This window comes from Prionailurus viverrinus, chromosome B4, assembly GCF_022837055.1.
Source record: "Prionailurus viverrinus isolate Anna chromosome B4, UM_Priviv_1.0, whole genome shotgun sequence".
Lineage (NCBI taxonomy): Eukaryota > Metazoa > Chordata > Mammalia > Carnivora > Felidae > Prionailurus > Prionailurus viverrinus.
Window position 1 is genome coordinate 49,249,904 of NC_062567.1, and position 16,039 is coordinate 49,265,942.

Consider the following 16,039-nt stretch of genomic DNA (forward strand, 5'->3'; position numbering starts at 1 on the left):
TTGTATGATTTAAGGGGCCTAGGAAGAAGCAAACTTGTTTTGTCAAGTCAGAATCTACTCATATTTCATGGGCCCACGATAACTAGTCAAACCTTTGCTATCTGGCACACAAGACACAAACACGAAAAGCCTTCCGTGTGCTTTAATAAAGCAGCTTTCTATTTTAAAGCGATATATTTTTGAAAAACCTCTGATAGCCAATAGCTCTAATAAAACAAAGCTCAGCCACTGTGTTCCTGTTGTTTTAGAAAGAGCAATCTGGGGCGCAGGGATTACGCTCCCTTTGACTCGCGCTCTAGGCTGGGAAGCCTTCGGGCAAAGCCCTGGGGGCAGGACGCGTTGTTGTGGGGTTTTTTTTGTTTTTTTTTTTTTTTTAATCGATCCCGGAACCTTCGCTCGGGCGGGGAGCGCGGGAGGGGCGCGAGGGAGGGGTCTGGCTACGGGGCGCGGCGCCACTCGCCCATCCCCCGAGCGCGCGGCGGGGCGGCCGACCGGCGGCCGCGGAGGATGCGGAGGGGCGGCGACGTGGGCCCGACCCAGCCGGGGCGGCGGGGCGGGCGCCGCCCGAGGGGGTAGGGCGCGCGCGGGGGCGCGCCGGGCCGGGGAGGCGCGCTCCGGCCGCGCTCGCTCCGCGCTCCCTTCGCTCGCTCCCTCCTCCCTCGGCAGCCGCGGCGGCAGCAGGAGAAGGCGGCGGCGGCGGCTGGGGATCAGACATGGCGGCGGATCTGAACCTGGAGTGGATCTGCTCCCTGCCCCGGTCCTGGACTTACGGGATCACCAGGGGCGGCCGAGTCTTCTTCATCAAGTAAAGAGCAGGGGACGGCGCGGGGCCCCGGAGGGTGCGGGAGGCTGGCGGGAGGGGAAGAGGGAGCCGGGTCTGTGCCGCTTAAGCCCTCTCGGCTCCTCCGGCGCCCCCACTCACGCTCCGTCTCTGCCCCTTCTCTCATCCCTGCAGCGAGGAGGCGAAGAGCACCACCTGGCTGCACCCCGTCACCGGCGAGGCCGTGGTCACCGGACACCGGCGGCAGAGCACAGGTAACGCTGAGCCCGGCCGGGCCCGAGCGGAGTTGGGCTCCGCCGGGAGGAGGCGGCAGAGCCCCGGCCGCCCGCCTCCCCGCAACCTGCCCCCAGCCGCCGTCCCCGGGAGGCGGCGAAGTGGGGCGGAGGCCAGCGGGGGTGGCCGCAGGTAGAGGGGCCGGCGGGGGCCCCGCCGCGGGAGTTCTTTCGAGTCTCTGGACGCTTCTCTTCAGCCTTTCATCGCCACTTGGAGACGGCTCCTCTCTTCCTGGGCCCTCTCCCCCATCCCAACCTGGACCCCTCCCCCTCCGCTCCCCCCCCCCCCGCCCCCAGGAGGCCGACTCTCCTCTACCAGGAATCTGGGATCCTGAGTTTTTCTTCCCGCAGCCACTCCTAAATCCTTCCACCACCACCCTCGTTCCCTGATCTCAACCCCTTTTAACCTTTAGGAAGTCCTTCCCCACTCCCCTCCATGCAGCCCGGGACCCTGGCACTCGTCCGCCGGGATAATGGGATCCACATCCTCTCCCTGCTCGTCGGACAGCTGCCTCTAGTCGTGCGGCTTCCTCCTCCTCCTAGGTGGGACTTGTGGGTAGGTGACTGATTGAGGAGGAGGAGAGGAGTTCGGGGGTGCTGCGCTCCTCTGTGTGACAGTGAATGGCTCAGGAAACGCTTGGCGCGTTTCCTCCTGCCACCAGAGCAGCAGCCGGAACCCAAGGAGGCATTTGCAGCTGCAGTTGCTGGCCAGCGAGATTCAAAGTCCCCGGCAGCAGCACAGAGGTTGCACAGACCGCCAGGAGGCGGTGGGCGTGCTAGAGGCTGTCCCGCGTGTGGGCATTTGTGCCCTAATTGGAGAGGGTCGGCTTGGATGGGGGTCTCTCTAGTGCCTTTGCTGGCTCGTTTGAATCTAAATGTGAATTGAAGTGGAGAAAGGTTGATGGTAGCTTCAGTGCTGGTCTGGCTTTCTTTTGTCATTCTTTGTTTACATTCGTGAAACTTGTTTGTCTTTGAAATGTAACATGTGTTCTCTTACTGGCCTCCCTCTGTTTCTGGTAATTGGAAAGGCTTGTGAATTGTTTGGGTCGAAGGTGAGGCCGGCTTCAGCAGTCCTTTAGAGCTGCTCTCTGGGATACTTTCTCTCCAACTATGAGATTCTGGGAGTCTCTTAGAGTTGCCAGGATATTGAACAAGCCTGCCTTTTCTATTAAATTCTGGAGTTGAGTTAAGTGACTAATACCCAAATTTGCAAAAAGGTGGAGGAGGAAAGGGAAAGCTGGTGTAGCAAGCATGATGAGGTTACATTTTTAAGGCATTTCTGACTAATACACGGTCATATTTCTTAACTCCCCGCTGCAGTCTTTGACTTCAATATACTTTTCAATGTTTGCATACATAATATCAACTCTGATGGCCTCTTTGCCATATGGATAATAAATTTATTTCACAAAAGACAGTATGGTATAATTATTTAGCCTAATCATCTTGTGGAATTATTTCATGCTTATTTTGGTTATGTGTAATATGAATTTGTATCCTAATTACCTCCACAGATTTGATAACGTTGACACTACAGAAAAATTTTATTTTATATGATTTCACATTAATTTCTAAGACGGATTATGATTTCTTTTCTGGTTTGGTTTACTTTGTGTGGTTTTGTACACACATCATTGGTTTTTATTTCAGAGAGATTATGGTTAAATCCAAGCCACTTGTCATTTGTAATGTGTAGCAAATAAAATTACCATCATTCACCTGAATTGTTCCCAGGTTTATTACTTGAAACTTCACATCTCTTAAAGTCAAATCTGTAGAAACACATGTATTAAGTATGTGATATCAGAGTTCTTTTCCCCTAATTAAGTACTTAGGAAGTTTTTACTCATCAGTGACACTTTCTGGATGGATTCATTTATGTAGCTGAAAGGTACCGTTTTAAATAGACACAGTGAGAAGAAGCAGGTGTTGCCTTTTATGCAGTGTTGGGTTTTTTTTTTTTTTTTTTTTCGTTTTTGGCCAACCATCATGGGTATTTTACCTAGGATTAGAAGGCTTTCCTTGCTTTTTTTGGATGCCAAAGAGTAGTTCCTTTTCATTTTGATCATTAAAGTGTATAATCACGTAAGATAATCTCTAATATTGTTCATACTTTTCTGGTGGCTTTAAATTTGAATTACCATTTTGCCAAAAACGATACTATGTTGACTACAAGTTTTGTTACCAGTACAGCGTTTTTTTTTTTAAGAATCCTAAGAAATGAAAATACCTGATCATGAAAATGAATAATTAAAATAGATTGAAACTTATTTTGCTATCCCACTGAAGTAATACTAACTGTGAAATGTATGTTTTTTAGATTTGCCTACTGGCTGGGAAGAAGCATATACTTTTGAAGGTGCAAGATACTATATAAAGTGAGTTTTTTCATTGTGATTTTTTTTTTCCCTCAGTAATTTAAATGTTGTAATCATCAATTGAATAGTTATATCTCTAGATATGATCATGATTTTTAAAGTCTATCATATAATATTGGCTTTATCCTTTATAGTGTTGTAATTTTGAGAGAAAAGGCAACACTCCTAGTTTTCTATGTTACTTGCCTAGACATTTCATTCATTTGGAAATCAGATCATTTATGGCCACAAGTACATTTTTGGTGCTCCTGTGTATATTCCTGGGTGATAGAGCATTATAGTATTTTGTCTTTAGCATGTCACCACCCCCCCTTTTTTTTTCTTTTGAAGTGAATTCTGTTCATGTGTATTTTGACCAGAGTTGTTAATAAGAAGCAAAAGTGACTTGAGGTTAGGTCACAGTTGGATGAACAATGACAGAGCTGAAAGTAAAAACAAATAAATACTGATTATTTCACAAATATCTGTTGGAGCATTGTAATTTGCCTCAGTTTAAATATATCAGGGTTTTTAAAATACAGATAATTTATGTTTGTTTGTGATTCAGTACAAGGTTCTCTCTAGAGCTTACAAAGGAGGGATAACCAGTCAGTCCTAACTTTTAATTCTATAGAACATTAAGCTAATTTCTATTTAGTGTTCTCTTGGTAGTACTTGGGGACAAATACAATGCTTGAGGTCAACAGTATGTAGGAAAGTTTTTTACTCCCCAAGGGGAAAATAAAGGTGGTTTTATCTTCATTTTAAATCAGATAAACTGTTTACTTAAGAGCTTGTTTTTGTTGGTTTAGAATTTTTTGTTTAATTTTAAGGAACTGAGGCTGAAAAGAGAATGCTTAAAACACAAGAATTGATTGAGATGTCAATAGTTCATTAATCATAATGGATACCTAGCTGAAGTTACCTTTATTTCATTGGGCCCAGTAAGGTATTTTACTAAATGATATTTAAAAAAAATTTTTTTTAATGTTTATTTATTTTTGAGAGAGAGAGGGCATGAGTGAGGGAGGGGCAGGGAGATAGGGAGACACAGAAACTGAAGCAGGCTCCAGGCTCCGTGCTGTCAGCACAGAGCCCAACACAGGGCTCAGGGCTTGAACTCGCAAACCTTGAGATCATGACCTGAGCCAAAATCGGACACTTAGCCAACTGAGCCACCAAGGTGCCCCTACTAAGTGATATTTTTAAGATCACACCATACTTGTGTTAAATTATAATTAATTTGTATGGTTTTAAAATTTTTCAGAATGATATTTATGTAAAATGTCAAGGGATATTTATAGGTATTAGGAATGCTTGCATTTGAATATAGAAATAGAGAAAGCAGAAGTAAGCTATAGGAATGAACGATTTCATGATGTGGTTCTTCTCTGGATGTTTTTTATCACATCTTTTATTCGGAGATTGTGCTATACAGCATTATATGATCTAAAAAATAAAGGCATAAGTGCAGAGCCACCAAGTATTTTTTTAGTGACTGTATTCATCCTGAATTAAAGTGAGTTTGTATTGCCATGAAAAGGATGCTTCTTTTTTTGGATGTAGTATTGATATTTCTGAAGGAAGGTTTTTTTGATGGAGTTCATTTATTTTTAGCCAATATATTTTTACTGTACATTAAGTCTAGCTGATCTTACACGAATAGGGGTAACAGTGTAATTCTCATAATATTTTAATTTCTGTGAATAGGTACATTCTTAGATGAATGTTTATTCAACAGTACAAAATGTTATTCTGTGTGGGCTGAATATGTTTTAATCCAGAACTGAGCTGTTAGAAAGACTGAATTTTTTTTTTTTCCTAGCCATTTTGATTACATTTTCTTTTATGTTGACTTAAACAAAATAGAATCTTACTTGAATGTCATGCCCAAGTAAGTTTCTCAGGAAAATGAGGACAATATTAAGAAAGCTGTAATAATTTTAGTTTAATTCTGAAGACATTTTAAACTAGTGGGTTTTAATCATGTGGTGTTAATAGACAACCAATAATTGTATCAGAAAGTAGTAATAAATTTATACTGTGAAAGTAACTTGTTCTAAAGTTGAGCATGCTATATAAATACATCAGTCATTAAATTTCTTTGAAATAAAATGATCATTGACAGATACATGATTTGCTGAATGTTAGGTGCTACTACTTTTCCTTTCTAGATGTATCAGACTAATTTAAGATAGTTAAATCGCTAATGTAGGCCGTAATTTCCTAGAAACTTTTTGCTTACTTGTCTTGTTATGAGCAATTAAGAATACTTTATCATTTTCACATGATGGGACATTACTTTTATCATAAATTTTGCAGTTCACCAAGTGCTTTCACATATATTGTCATGTCTGAATCTCATTTTAATCCTGGAAATAGTCAGTAGAATTACTGTTTCCATTGTCGAACCACATAATAAAACAACAGAAACATGCCTTTGGAACTTATAGTCTGCAGAGACAGCAAGATGAGAAACAGCAGGAATGTGAACTATATTTAGAATGTTCAGAGAAGAAAGGGTAGGACTCTGAAGTAGCAAACTGATTAATGTTGGTGGATATATTTCTCATTGTTGGTTCTTTCTTCGATGAAGAAAGGAGGTTATTGATCAAATTATAAGAAAGGAAGTGATACAGGGAACAGGGTAGTTTTTGTTCTCGTGGGAAGAGGGAAGATAGGTCAATTAAAGACACGTTGACCCTCTTGCTATTCCTAAGCAAGTGTTCCTGGGAGGCTCCCTTAGCAAGAAGAAAGACCTAAAGTACTTGACTTATTTCTACTTTTGTTCCCAAGTAAGGTACATGTGACTCTCAGGTCATTTCTCTTCTGAACAAATGTTAGTGGTTGTTCAAAATGGCACATTGCCAAGAATAATTTATTTTTGAATAATACTTTGGTAGAGACCATTGCATCTCTAGGGGTGGTAAAAGGGGAAAGAGGACTGCAGTGGGGGTAAGTTGTAAGAGCTAGGCTGTGTCTGGACCTTCTTCAAGACCGTGGAGTTCAGTCTTCATGCCTTTAAGTTAGGCGGGCTGGAAATGGCAACCTCTACATTCCATCCAATTTTTAAAAATTCTTTGGATTTTATAATGTTCTGGGAATTTGCAAAAGTCTACAAAATGATGAACTCAGAGGGTCAAGAAGAGATGATGTGGGAAATATGGAAAGCTACTTAGCTTTCCTATCATGCCAACTATTTTAGTTTCTTCCTTAAACTTTGTGTAGATTAACTGCAGATGAGTGTGAAGTGTGTAGTGCCAGACTGGTGTGCGCTTTCTTTCTGTTGCTGCTGCGTTTTGTGCTTTGTATACATATCTTCCCTGGAGAGCTGCATGGAAACAGTTAATGGTGCTAATGTCAACAGAGGACCTGATCAGCGTTAAGAGTTGTATAGATTTGAATTGGGTCATCAGTTTACTTTATACAATTTTTGGAATTGGTTCTTTAATAAAAGCTTACAGTTAGATAAAAGAATATATAATATAGAGAATGTATTTTACTTTAAATCCATTTGGTCAAAAAAATGTTAATGCTTGAAAATTATCCTAAAGTTGGATAATTTTTTTCTGAGAAAAGTGTTTTTTCTATATACTTTAAGCTAGCCAGCTTCGAAATTATCACGTTTATGTATAATAAATACATATATACAGTGTTTGAATTTGGTTATTGAGTTTCCATATTGCTTTTTAACAATTCATTTTATTTATCTTTAGGAAGAATGCAGAAAATTATCTGTGCATTTTATAATTTATGAAGTGTAACTCTAGATATCCAAATAACTTAGTTTATGAAGTACAGAAGACAGTCTTATATATTTGAACGTTTTAAAGCTTTCTGCTACTCCTTGAAAATACTGCTTAATGACTCTGTAATGACAGGTCATGGTAGCTTAAAATGGATGTGTCATTGACTATTCCTTTGTGCTTCAAAGCTTTAAGATGGTTAACTTTAGGTGCCAAATAAATCTTAAAACAATGCTCTCTGAATAGTGAGAAACTTTGTTCTGATTATTTAAAGGTCATTGTCTTATGTGGTAGAATTAGGAATCATAAAAAGTCTTTGCAGGGTAATAAAGTAGTATGTAAATTTTGTGAGGTTATATTTTCATACTGATTTTTTTCTTGACTTAAAATTTTAAGTTCTGAAAATTGAACTTTTTCTTAGATATGCAAATAGAGCAGTGTTTGATTTTTCACTAATGAAGTTTCATTTCAGTATCTTCAATGACTGGATCTAATGTGTGCTTAGAGGGGCGCCTGGGTGGCTCAGTCGGTTGAGCGTCAGACTTCAGCTCAGGTCACGATCTCACGGTTCGTGAGTTCGAGCCCCGCGTCAGGCTCTTGGGCTGATGGCTCAGAGCCTGGAGCCTGCTTCCGATTCTGTGTCTCCCTCTCTCTCTGCCCCTCCCCCATTCATGCTCTGTCTCTCTCTGTCTCAAAAATAAATAAACATTAAAAATAAATAAAAAAAAAATAAAAGCACCACATTTAAAAAAAAAAATAATGTGTGCTTAGAATTTCAAGCTAACCTGCAGTGAAGGGAATTCTAGTTTGACATAGCCACTTAAGGTTGTGAGTGAGGGGGAAAAATCATGTTTCTTCATAGATTATCACAGTTCGAACTATAAGCAAAGGTAGGGAACGTAACACAACTGCCACCAAGAATCTTAGAATATATTCCTATATATTTGATATTTAAAATTGTTGGGTACGTTAATACCATAATATTATAATTGGATCTAGCAATATAATGCTTCAGAACAGTTTATGGGCATTATATTTTTTATATTCATAACAGAGTTTTGGACTATAACATGTGATTCTTACACGTGTGAAGCAGTTTACGCTAATCCATTAGGTACAGCACAGCTATCAACTATGGTTTCAACCTTCAAGGAGTCTGTAATATTGGAAAGAACAGGCAGTGGATTGAAAGAGGGAGATGGTGGGGACAACATGGACTTATTTAAGTGTTAGGTCCTTCAGTGTACCATTAGATGAATTTAATCTCCACAATGGCCTTTTACTGTTCTCTTTCCTTTTTTTTTTTTTTTCAGATGAAACTGAAGCTTAAAGAGGTTAAGGGCCTATCGTAGGTCACATAGCCTCACTAGTCACTAGCATTCAAATTAAGATCTCGGGGCTAAAGCCTCTCTACACCTAAAAATACCGGACAGTATAATAAACAGCCCTATAATATGTATTTCTCCATAAGTGGGTTGCTTGGGGCTAGAGGTGTCATTTCATGGAAACAAATACAGTAGTTAGGTTAGTAGGCCAACCTACAAATAAAAGCTTGTTCAACCCCCTAAAAACCTGTGACTAGTATTATAATAACAGGGTCTTGCAATTTGGTCATTCATTTACCTTCACTCAGGAGCACTTAGTAAATGCTGGGCACTGTTCTGTAATACAGTGGGGAGACCCTGCCTTCCTGGAGCCTATACTCTAGTAGTAGAAACAAGACATTAAAACAAAAAAAGGAATAAACATGTAGTTTAGAAATAATATCTTCTGGGACACCTGGGGGCTCAGTTGGTTGAATTTCTGACTCGATTTTGGCTCAGGTCATGATCTCACAGTCAAGGGATCAAGCCCTGCATCGGGCTCTATGCTGACAGCACAAAGCCTGCTTGGGCATCTCTCTCTCTCTCTCTCTCTCTCTCTCTCTCTCTCTCTCGCCCTGCCCATTTGTGCATGAGTGCTCTCTCTCTCAAAATAAACATTTTTTAAAAATTAAAATAGCATTGTGGCGCCTGGGTGGCTCAGTTGGTTGAACGTCCGACTTTGGCTCAGGTCATGATCTCGCGGTCTGTGAGTTCGAGCCCTGCATCAGGCTCTGTGCTAACAGCTCAGAGCCTGGAGCCTGCTTTGGATTCTGTGTCTCCCTCTCTCTCTGCCCCTAACCCACTCACATTCTGTCTCTGTCTCTCTCAAAAATAAATAAACATTAAAAGAAAGTTAAAAATTAAAATAGTATCATCTTAAAGGAAAAGTAGAGTGTTTTGTGACAGTTTAGGAAAGTTTCAATGATGAAGTACATTTAGAGTTTCAAGATTGGGACATCAGACTTCCAGTCTTAGTGAATTTTACCATGGAATCCCGTTCTCCTTTTTAGCCCCAGGACCACTGCCAGGACCAGGCCTGCTCAGTGTGTCTTTATAGTTTCTGTGGGTAGCTTAATGCCTGGCATCCAGTCAGTCTCTAAAAGTGGTACTGATGGTGATGATGTTGGCCTCCAGTCTTTGAAGGAGTTAACCGGGACCGAATAACAGGCATCCGCATAACTCAGGTAGTTGCATTTTGAGAACCCTTTTTGGATTTCTCAAATGTTTTTTCCCTTAATGTGGGTAGATTTGTTTTGTTTCTTTGTTTTTTTGTTTTTATGCCTGGTGTATCTTTAGGAAGGAGAAAGAAATGAAGGTAGAAAAATATAAAGTTAGTTAGAAGAGTGAGAATTGGAGGCCCTGGAGACTGGCCAGATGTATACATCCCTGTATAGCCACCTTTATCTGTCCATGGTAGATAAGGTGTTTCTTAGCATTTGTTGATAAATGCACCTCTCCTGTGACTTTTTAATTTTTCTGTAATAGATTATGTATAAATTGGGGTCAAATATTAAAAGTTATATGTAGATGTGAGGGTATGGATGGAATTCAGATGGGTTGATATAAATGACCGGTAGGGTAAATTCATGGGGGTGGGAACCATGTATAATGTGTGTGATGTCTAGTGATAACTACCATGCTGGTAAGTGATGTTAATTAACGTAGAAAATGCTGCCATACTGTTTGGAGCTATATTGTGTCTGGTCTTCGAATGGCAGGCTGAGATTTTTATTTTCTAGCTTGCCATGGCAGATAATTTTTGGTATAGCATTAATAGTGCCAAGTGAAGGTTTTAAGGGAAATTTAATATAGGCAGATGGATTAGAAAGGGGCAAACCTGGAATCAAGGAGAGCAAGTTCTGGATCTGTTGCTATAATAATCTGTGAGTTAGTTGCTTGAACCAAGTTAGTAGTAGCAGGAATGGAAAGGAAGAAGGCCATCGATCAAAGATATTAAAGAGGAGTTTACAGGCTCTATGACTCGTGCTGAGCTAGGAGGTTGACAGAGAAAGAGGTCATAAGCTGCTCAAAGTCTTTGTGTCTGAGTGACTACAAGAATGATTGGTACCCTGGCTGGAATAAGGGAGTAGGTGGTGGGGAGGGGGGTGGGGGGAAGCTCTAGGTGGAAGTGTTAATCATGGTTTAGTCTTTGAGCTGTTTGAGAAGACATAGCATTTTAGGTGGCAAAAATCGGCCTTTCCAAAGCACTCCCAACATTATCTTCTATTTCTTCTTCACAAACAAGAAACACAACCCTTTCTCCCCAAAACATCCTATTCCAGCTACCTAGTAGACTGTACATGTATATACATCCAAGCCAGAAATGTCATAGTCACCCATCCAGTTATTCATTCAACAAATACGTACGGGTATTTACTGTGTGCCAAGTGCTGTAGGCTTTGTGAAGGACAGACATGGACCTTGCTTGTAAGGAGCATACAGGTATTTTGTGGGAGAGGCCATAATAAAATAATCACAAATATGCACTTGTAGATGGTGATACATTCTGTGAAGTGTACATCATGCTTTGACCAGATATATGGAGCGGACTTGGCCCAGTATGAGGGTTACTGGAAGAGGACTTTCTCACAAATCAGAGAAATAAGCCTGCCTCTGAAAGTTCAGCAGTGAAATTCCCAGAGTGGATCAGAACAAAGCATCACAAAATCATCTGAAAAATGAAAAATAAATAGCATCTTGGGCTTGAGACTGGACCATAACCTGAGTGAAAGTTTTGCCCTGTCTGAAGACTTGGGGTGGATTGGTGTGGTATAGAAATTGAGTAAAAGGAGAAAAACTACGGAAGGGCAAGTCTTCAGCAACTGGTTTTGATTGTTATTTTAGTCCCAATGACAGGGTCTTCCAATCACTTGTTCACGGATACATTCTTTCTTGCGATTCTCTTCAACACATTTTGAACTCCTAAATGTGCCTTAGTGATTAAGATCTATCACTAAACAAAATAGACCAGAACACTATCTTTCTGGGGAGCAGGTGGGGGGCGGGGTGCAGAATGTCAGATAAAGTAAGCATTAGTAAATAAATTTTAGAGTGTGTGATAATATGCAAATGCTATAAGACAAAAATAGGGCAAGGTTTGGTCATCAGGAGAGCAATGATGAGGAATGAATGTGGGAAGAAAGCTGAAATCAGAGAGGTGACAGGTTAGACTGGGGCCTCATTGGTTGGTGTCACTGCAGGCTGAGTAGAGGAGGCACATGATCCGGCATTACCCTTTGAAAGGGTCACTTTGCTGTGTTTATGAGGAGATTTGGGAGAGCTAACAGAGCCCTTCCAGAGGAAGTTCTCTTCCACGTGAGATTTTTCTCCTTATATTTTTCCTTCTTAGCATTTAACAAGATTATGCTTAAATATTGAATTGCATAATTACTGTTTCTTTTAAGCTGCTTGATGATCAGGTACCGTTAATTTAATAGCAGCTTTTGGGGGGGGGGGGGAAGGGAGCATCATGGCCATATTAAATAAACCTCTCCATCCTTATTTCAGAGACAGTATATTTAAAAAGTACATGTTAGAATCAAGGCGATGCTTGTTTAATGCCTACTTGCTCACACTGTGTATGTATGGTAGGTAAGATTCATGAAAAGCAGTCTTGTTCTTCATGAAAAGCAGTCTTGTTCATTGCTGTATTTTTAGTCCCTCAGCCTAAGCTTTTCTCATAGTAGGTCTTCAATAAATATTTGTTGATTTAATGAGTTTTGATGACAGCCAACTTAATTCCATGCTTATTCAGAAACCTTAAAATTTGCCTCGTGAAATTAAATACTCTCTTCATGTGACATTTATTTATCCTATATGAATTAGTAAATCATCCGTTTGTCAAGTTTGCTGTATGTGATTCTTTGTGAGACAGAAAGGATCTGCCTAGAGGCCTGATTGTAGGACCTGATCCATGACTATCCCAAGATAATGCAGGGACCTGAGAGGCCTCTTGGGAGACAGCTGAAATCCAGACCTTACCAACTGCCATGACATTTCCATTTAGAAACTTTCACATCAGTCTGCTGTGGCTTTTAGAACACAAGGGAGACTTTGAAGTCCATACTGTTGTGAATAGCATGGGTAAAGTGAATGTAGACCAGTCTTTAATATACTGAAATCAGTGGGTCCTATAGAAACCTGAGAGAAATAGAAAGTAGTGCTCATGAGGTACAGATGATAGAAGTTTTAGAGCCAGTTGGGGAACTGTGTGGCCATTTGGCAGTAGCCTCTGAGCTATTTGGGAATTATTCTCTGAAGTGGCCAGCAACTTCAGAAGCACTTAACTCTTTGAAGTCATAATAATCTTTATGTTTTCCACATCCGGCACATAATAGGCAATTAGATGTTTGAAATGAAGACCTATTACAGATTGTAAGAAAAGAAAGTTTTTACCCAAATCTGAACATCCCAGGGCATTTTCCTGCTTTCCACTTGTCATCCAGTCAGGATTCTTACTGTGGCAAATATCAGTGACCCTAAGCCAATGGTATATGCAAAAACAGAACTGTTTTTCCACATTAATTCCAGGAGGGATACAAATGAATTCTTCAAGGCTCTTACCTTTTTTCACTTTAGACAGCTTATTTCCAGCCCCAAGTAATACCATTTTAGTTTTTAAGTCCAAAAGGTAAGTTTTCTTTTCCATACTCAAAAAAAATCTTAGACAGGACTTTGACCACCTTGAATCACAGCAAGGACTGACCCTCTGGTCTTCAGCAATTTTCTGTCCTTGGCTGCAGCCAAAATTACTATTGGCAAACCTTCCAGAAACCATGTGATTGGAAAGGTCTAGTTCACCATAGGAAGCAAGGGTGTGAAAGACTACAAGATCAGAGGTCTGCTGCTCCTCCCTTATAATATAGTACAGTGTGCTTAAGGCCAGGAAGATGGTGAACCTGAACATCTGCAGAATTTCAAGAAGTGATAGTATCACTGATCTTCAAGGAAGCTTTGTATAGTACCTTGCAGAGTGACCAGCCCTAGATCTGGGACAGTGGAGCAGAAGGGTTGAATTCTGGAGAAGAAACTATGAAATCAATCTTAAACTGGCTGTTGTGAGCAAAGGAGGTGGAAGAAATCAACTTTGATGTAGTACAAGTAGCAGTAGACCCCCAGCGTGATCAAAACTCTACCCTGCTGTGGTAGGCCAGTGATTCCATCTGGTTCTTCTGAAGTTACTGGCCACTGCTGAGACTCATTGCCAAATAGTACCAGTGCTTGAGTAATGCTACCAAAACTTGCTTGCTACATATCTCCTATTTCTTCTAATTTCCAAAAGAGTTAGATTCTTTACACATTTTTCCTCTGAGATGAAAAATAGTTCTAGTCTTCACACTGAGTTCACTCCAACAGCTTTTGCTAAACTTGGTTGAAGGTGCATATAATACCCATTTTATTAAATATTTATTTATAAAGCTGTTCAAACTAAAATTTAAAACACAGTGAAGTAGAACAATATAGCAGAGTCTTGAACTCCTTGCCCAGCTTCATAGTACAAAACAATGATAGAGGGAAAGTAACATGTTAAATTTAGTCAGTTTTTTTTTCCTCTGTTGAAAATGAATCTTTTATGCTACACTTATTTTTTTTTTTAATTTTTTAATGTTTATATTTGAAAGAGAGTGCGTGAGTGGGAGAGGGGCAGAGAGAGACTAAGAATCTGAAGCGGGTGCCCAGCTCTGAGCTGTCAGCCCAGAGCCCAGTGCAGGGCCCTGAACCCATGACCTGTGAAGTAATGACCTGAGCCGAAGTCAGATGCTCAACCGCCTGAGCTGAGCACTCAGGCGCTCCTGTATTACATTTATTTTGAAAAATTTGTTCAATCCCAGAAATATAGATGCATTGTAATAATGATGCCATTTACAATAATTCACTAGGAGTGCCTGAGTGGCTCAGTCGGTTGGGCACCCAACTCTGATTTCGGCTCAGGTCATGATCTCACGGTCATGAAATGGAACCCCCTATAGGCCTCTGATCCTGGTGTGGAGCCTGCTTAGGATTCTCTCTCTCCCTCTCCCCCTCCTTGCTCACATGCATGCACTCTCAAAAAATAATGATTCCAAGTCAAGTAAGAATCTATATTTAATGTGTGTTCTTTTTTCTCAACCTGTTTTTTTTTTTAATTTTTAATGTTTATTTTTGAGAGAGAGAGAGTGCGCACACGTATGTATGAGTGCGCACAAGCAGGGGAGGGGCAGAGAGAGGAAGACAGAATCCGAAGCAGGCTCCAGGTTCTGAGCTGTCAACACAGCCTGATGTGAGGCTCAAACTCCAGAACCGCGAGATCGTGACCTGAGCAGAAGTCGGACGCTTAACCGACTGAGCCGACCAAGTGCCCCTTCCCAACCTTTTATATAATGTTTTTCTTTTCCTGATTATAGAAGTAATGTATTTTTTAAATAAAAACATTTGGAAAATACTAAAGAATATGGAGAAAATAAAAAATCAACCAATCCTGTTGTGCCAAGAGAATTTGCTAATGTTTCAGTATATATGCATACACATGTGTTTTTTTAAAGTTTTGGGTCTTATTGCTAATATTGTGTTGAATACTATTTTCATTAGGTTTATTGTGTGTTATACTCATGAGAAGATTTTTAAATAACTCTGATATTCTGTCTTGTGAGCATATAATTGTTTAAATACTTCTCTATTTTTAGATGGCTATGTTTTCTACTTTTTTGTGGTGAGAAAATTCTATGTAACATTCTTATAATGCATGTCTATTTCCTAGACTTGGAATTATTTGGAAAGGATATGACCTTTTTAAAAGCTTCACTACCTTAACATTTTGCCAAATTGCTCTCTAGAAGATTTGTGTACATTTATGTTCTCTCCTGCAGTATCTGAGAGTACTTGAAAGTGCCCCATTTCTGTAATAAACACTCTTGATTGGACAGGTGAAGTTTAAAGGTAACTGATAGAGAATCTACATGGATTGTTGTTAGTGATGCAGATGGTTTAGAACAGGGATTAGTCTTCCAGTTACCTGTTGCCACATAATCAACTACCTCAAATCTTAGTGGCTTAAAACAATAGTGATTTATAGTTTCTTCCCTTTCTTTGGGTTGACTGAGTTCAGCTAGGCCATTCCTCTATTCTTTGTGGTAAAACTGAGGTTATTCATACAGATACATTCAGCTGGAACTTGGCCATGGCTGGAATATCCAGTGTGTCTTGTCTCATGGCCTCTCATCACTTCGTGCTCTATGTACAGCTTCTTTGTAACAAGGCAGCTGACTTCTAAGGGGGAACATTCTAAGAGGACAAACCCTAGTGCAGAGCACTTCTAAATCCTTTGCTCACATTATACTTGCTTATGTCCCATTGGTCAAAGCAAGTCACAAACTAAGGCCAAAATCAAAAGTGGGAGAGGACTACACAAGCCTGTGAATACCAGAGATGGGAAATAAGTTGCAACTCTAATTGCTTAGCAATAGCAGTTGGGAGCACTGTATTCAGAAGAATTTGGAGACCAGCTTCTGGATCAGTAGAAAAGCATATGGTGATGAGCTAG

The 16,039-nt window shown here is 40.5% G+C and overlaps 1 protein-coding gene across 3 annotated transcripts in view; it reads left to right on the forward strand.

Moving 5' to 3' along the window:
- The first annotated feature begins 669 nt into the window (after positions 1-669).
- Positions 670-16,039, forward strand: part of PLEKHA5 (pleckstrin homology domain containing A5) — a 238,475-nt gene continuing 223,105 nt past the window's right edge. For all 3 annotated transcript variants that reach the window (XM_047866378.1, XM_047866375.1, XM_047866376.1), the window contains exons 1-3: positions 670-805; positions 956-1,035; positions 3,374-3,431. In XM_047866378.1, the coding sequence (XP_047722334.1) occupies positions 714-805; positions 956-1,035; positions 3,374-3,431 (230 nt within the window). In that variant the 5' untranslated portion in view covers positions 670-713. The remainder of the gene's footprint in view (positions 806-955; positions 1,036-3,373; positions 3,432-16,039) is intronic.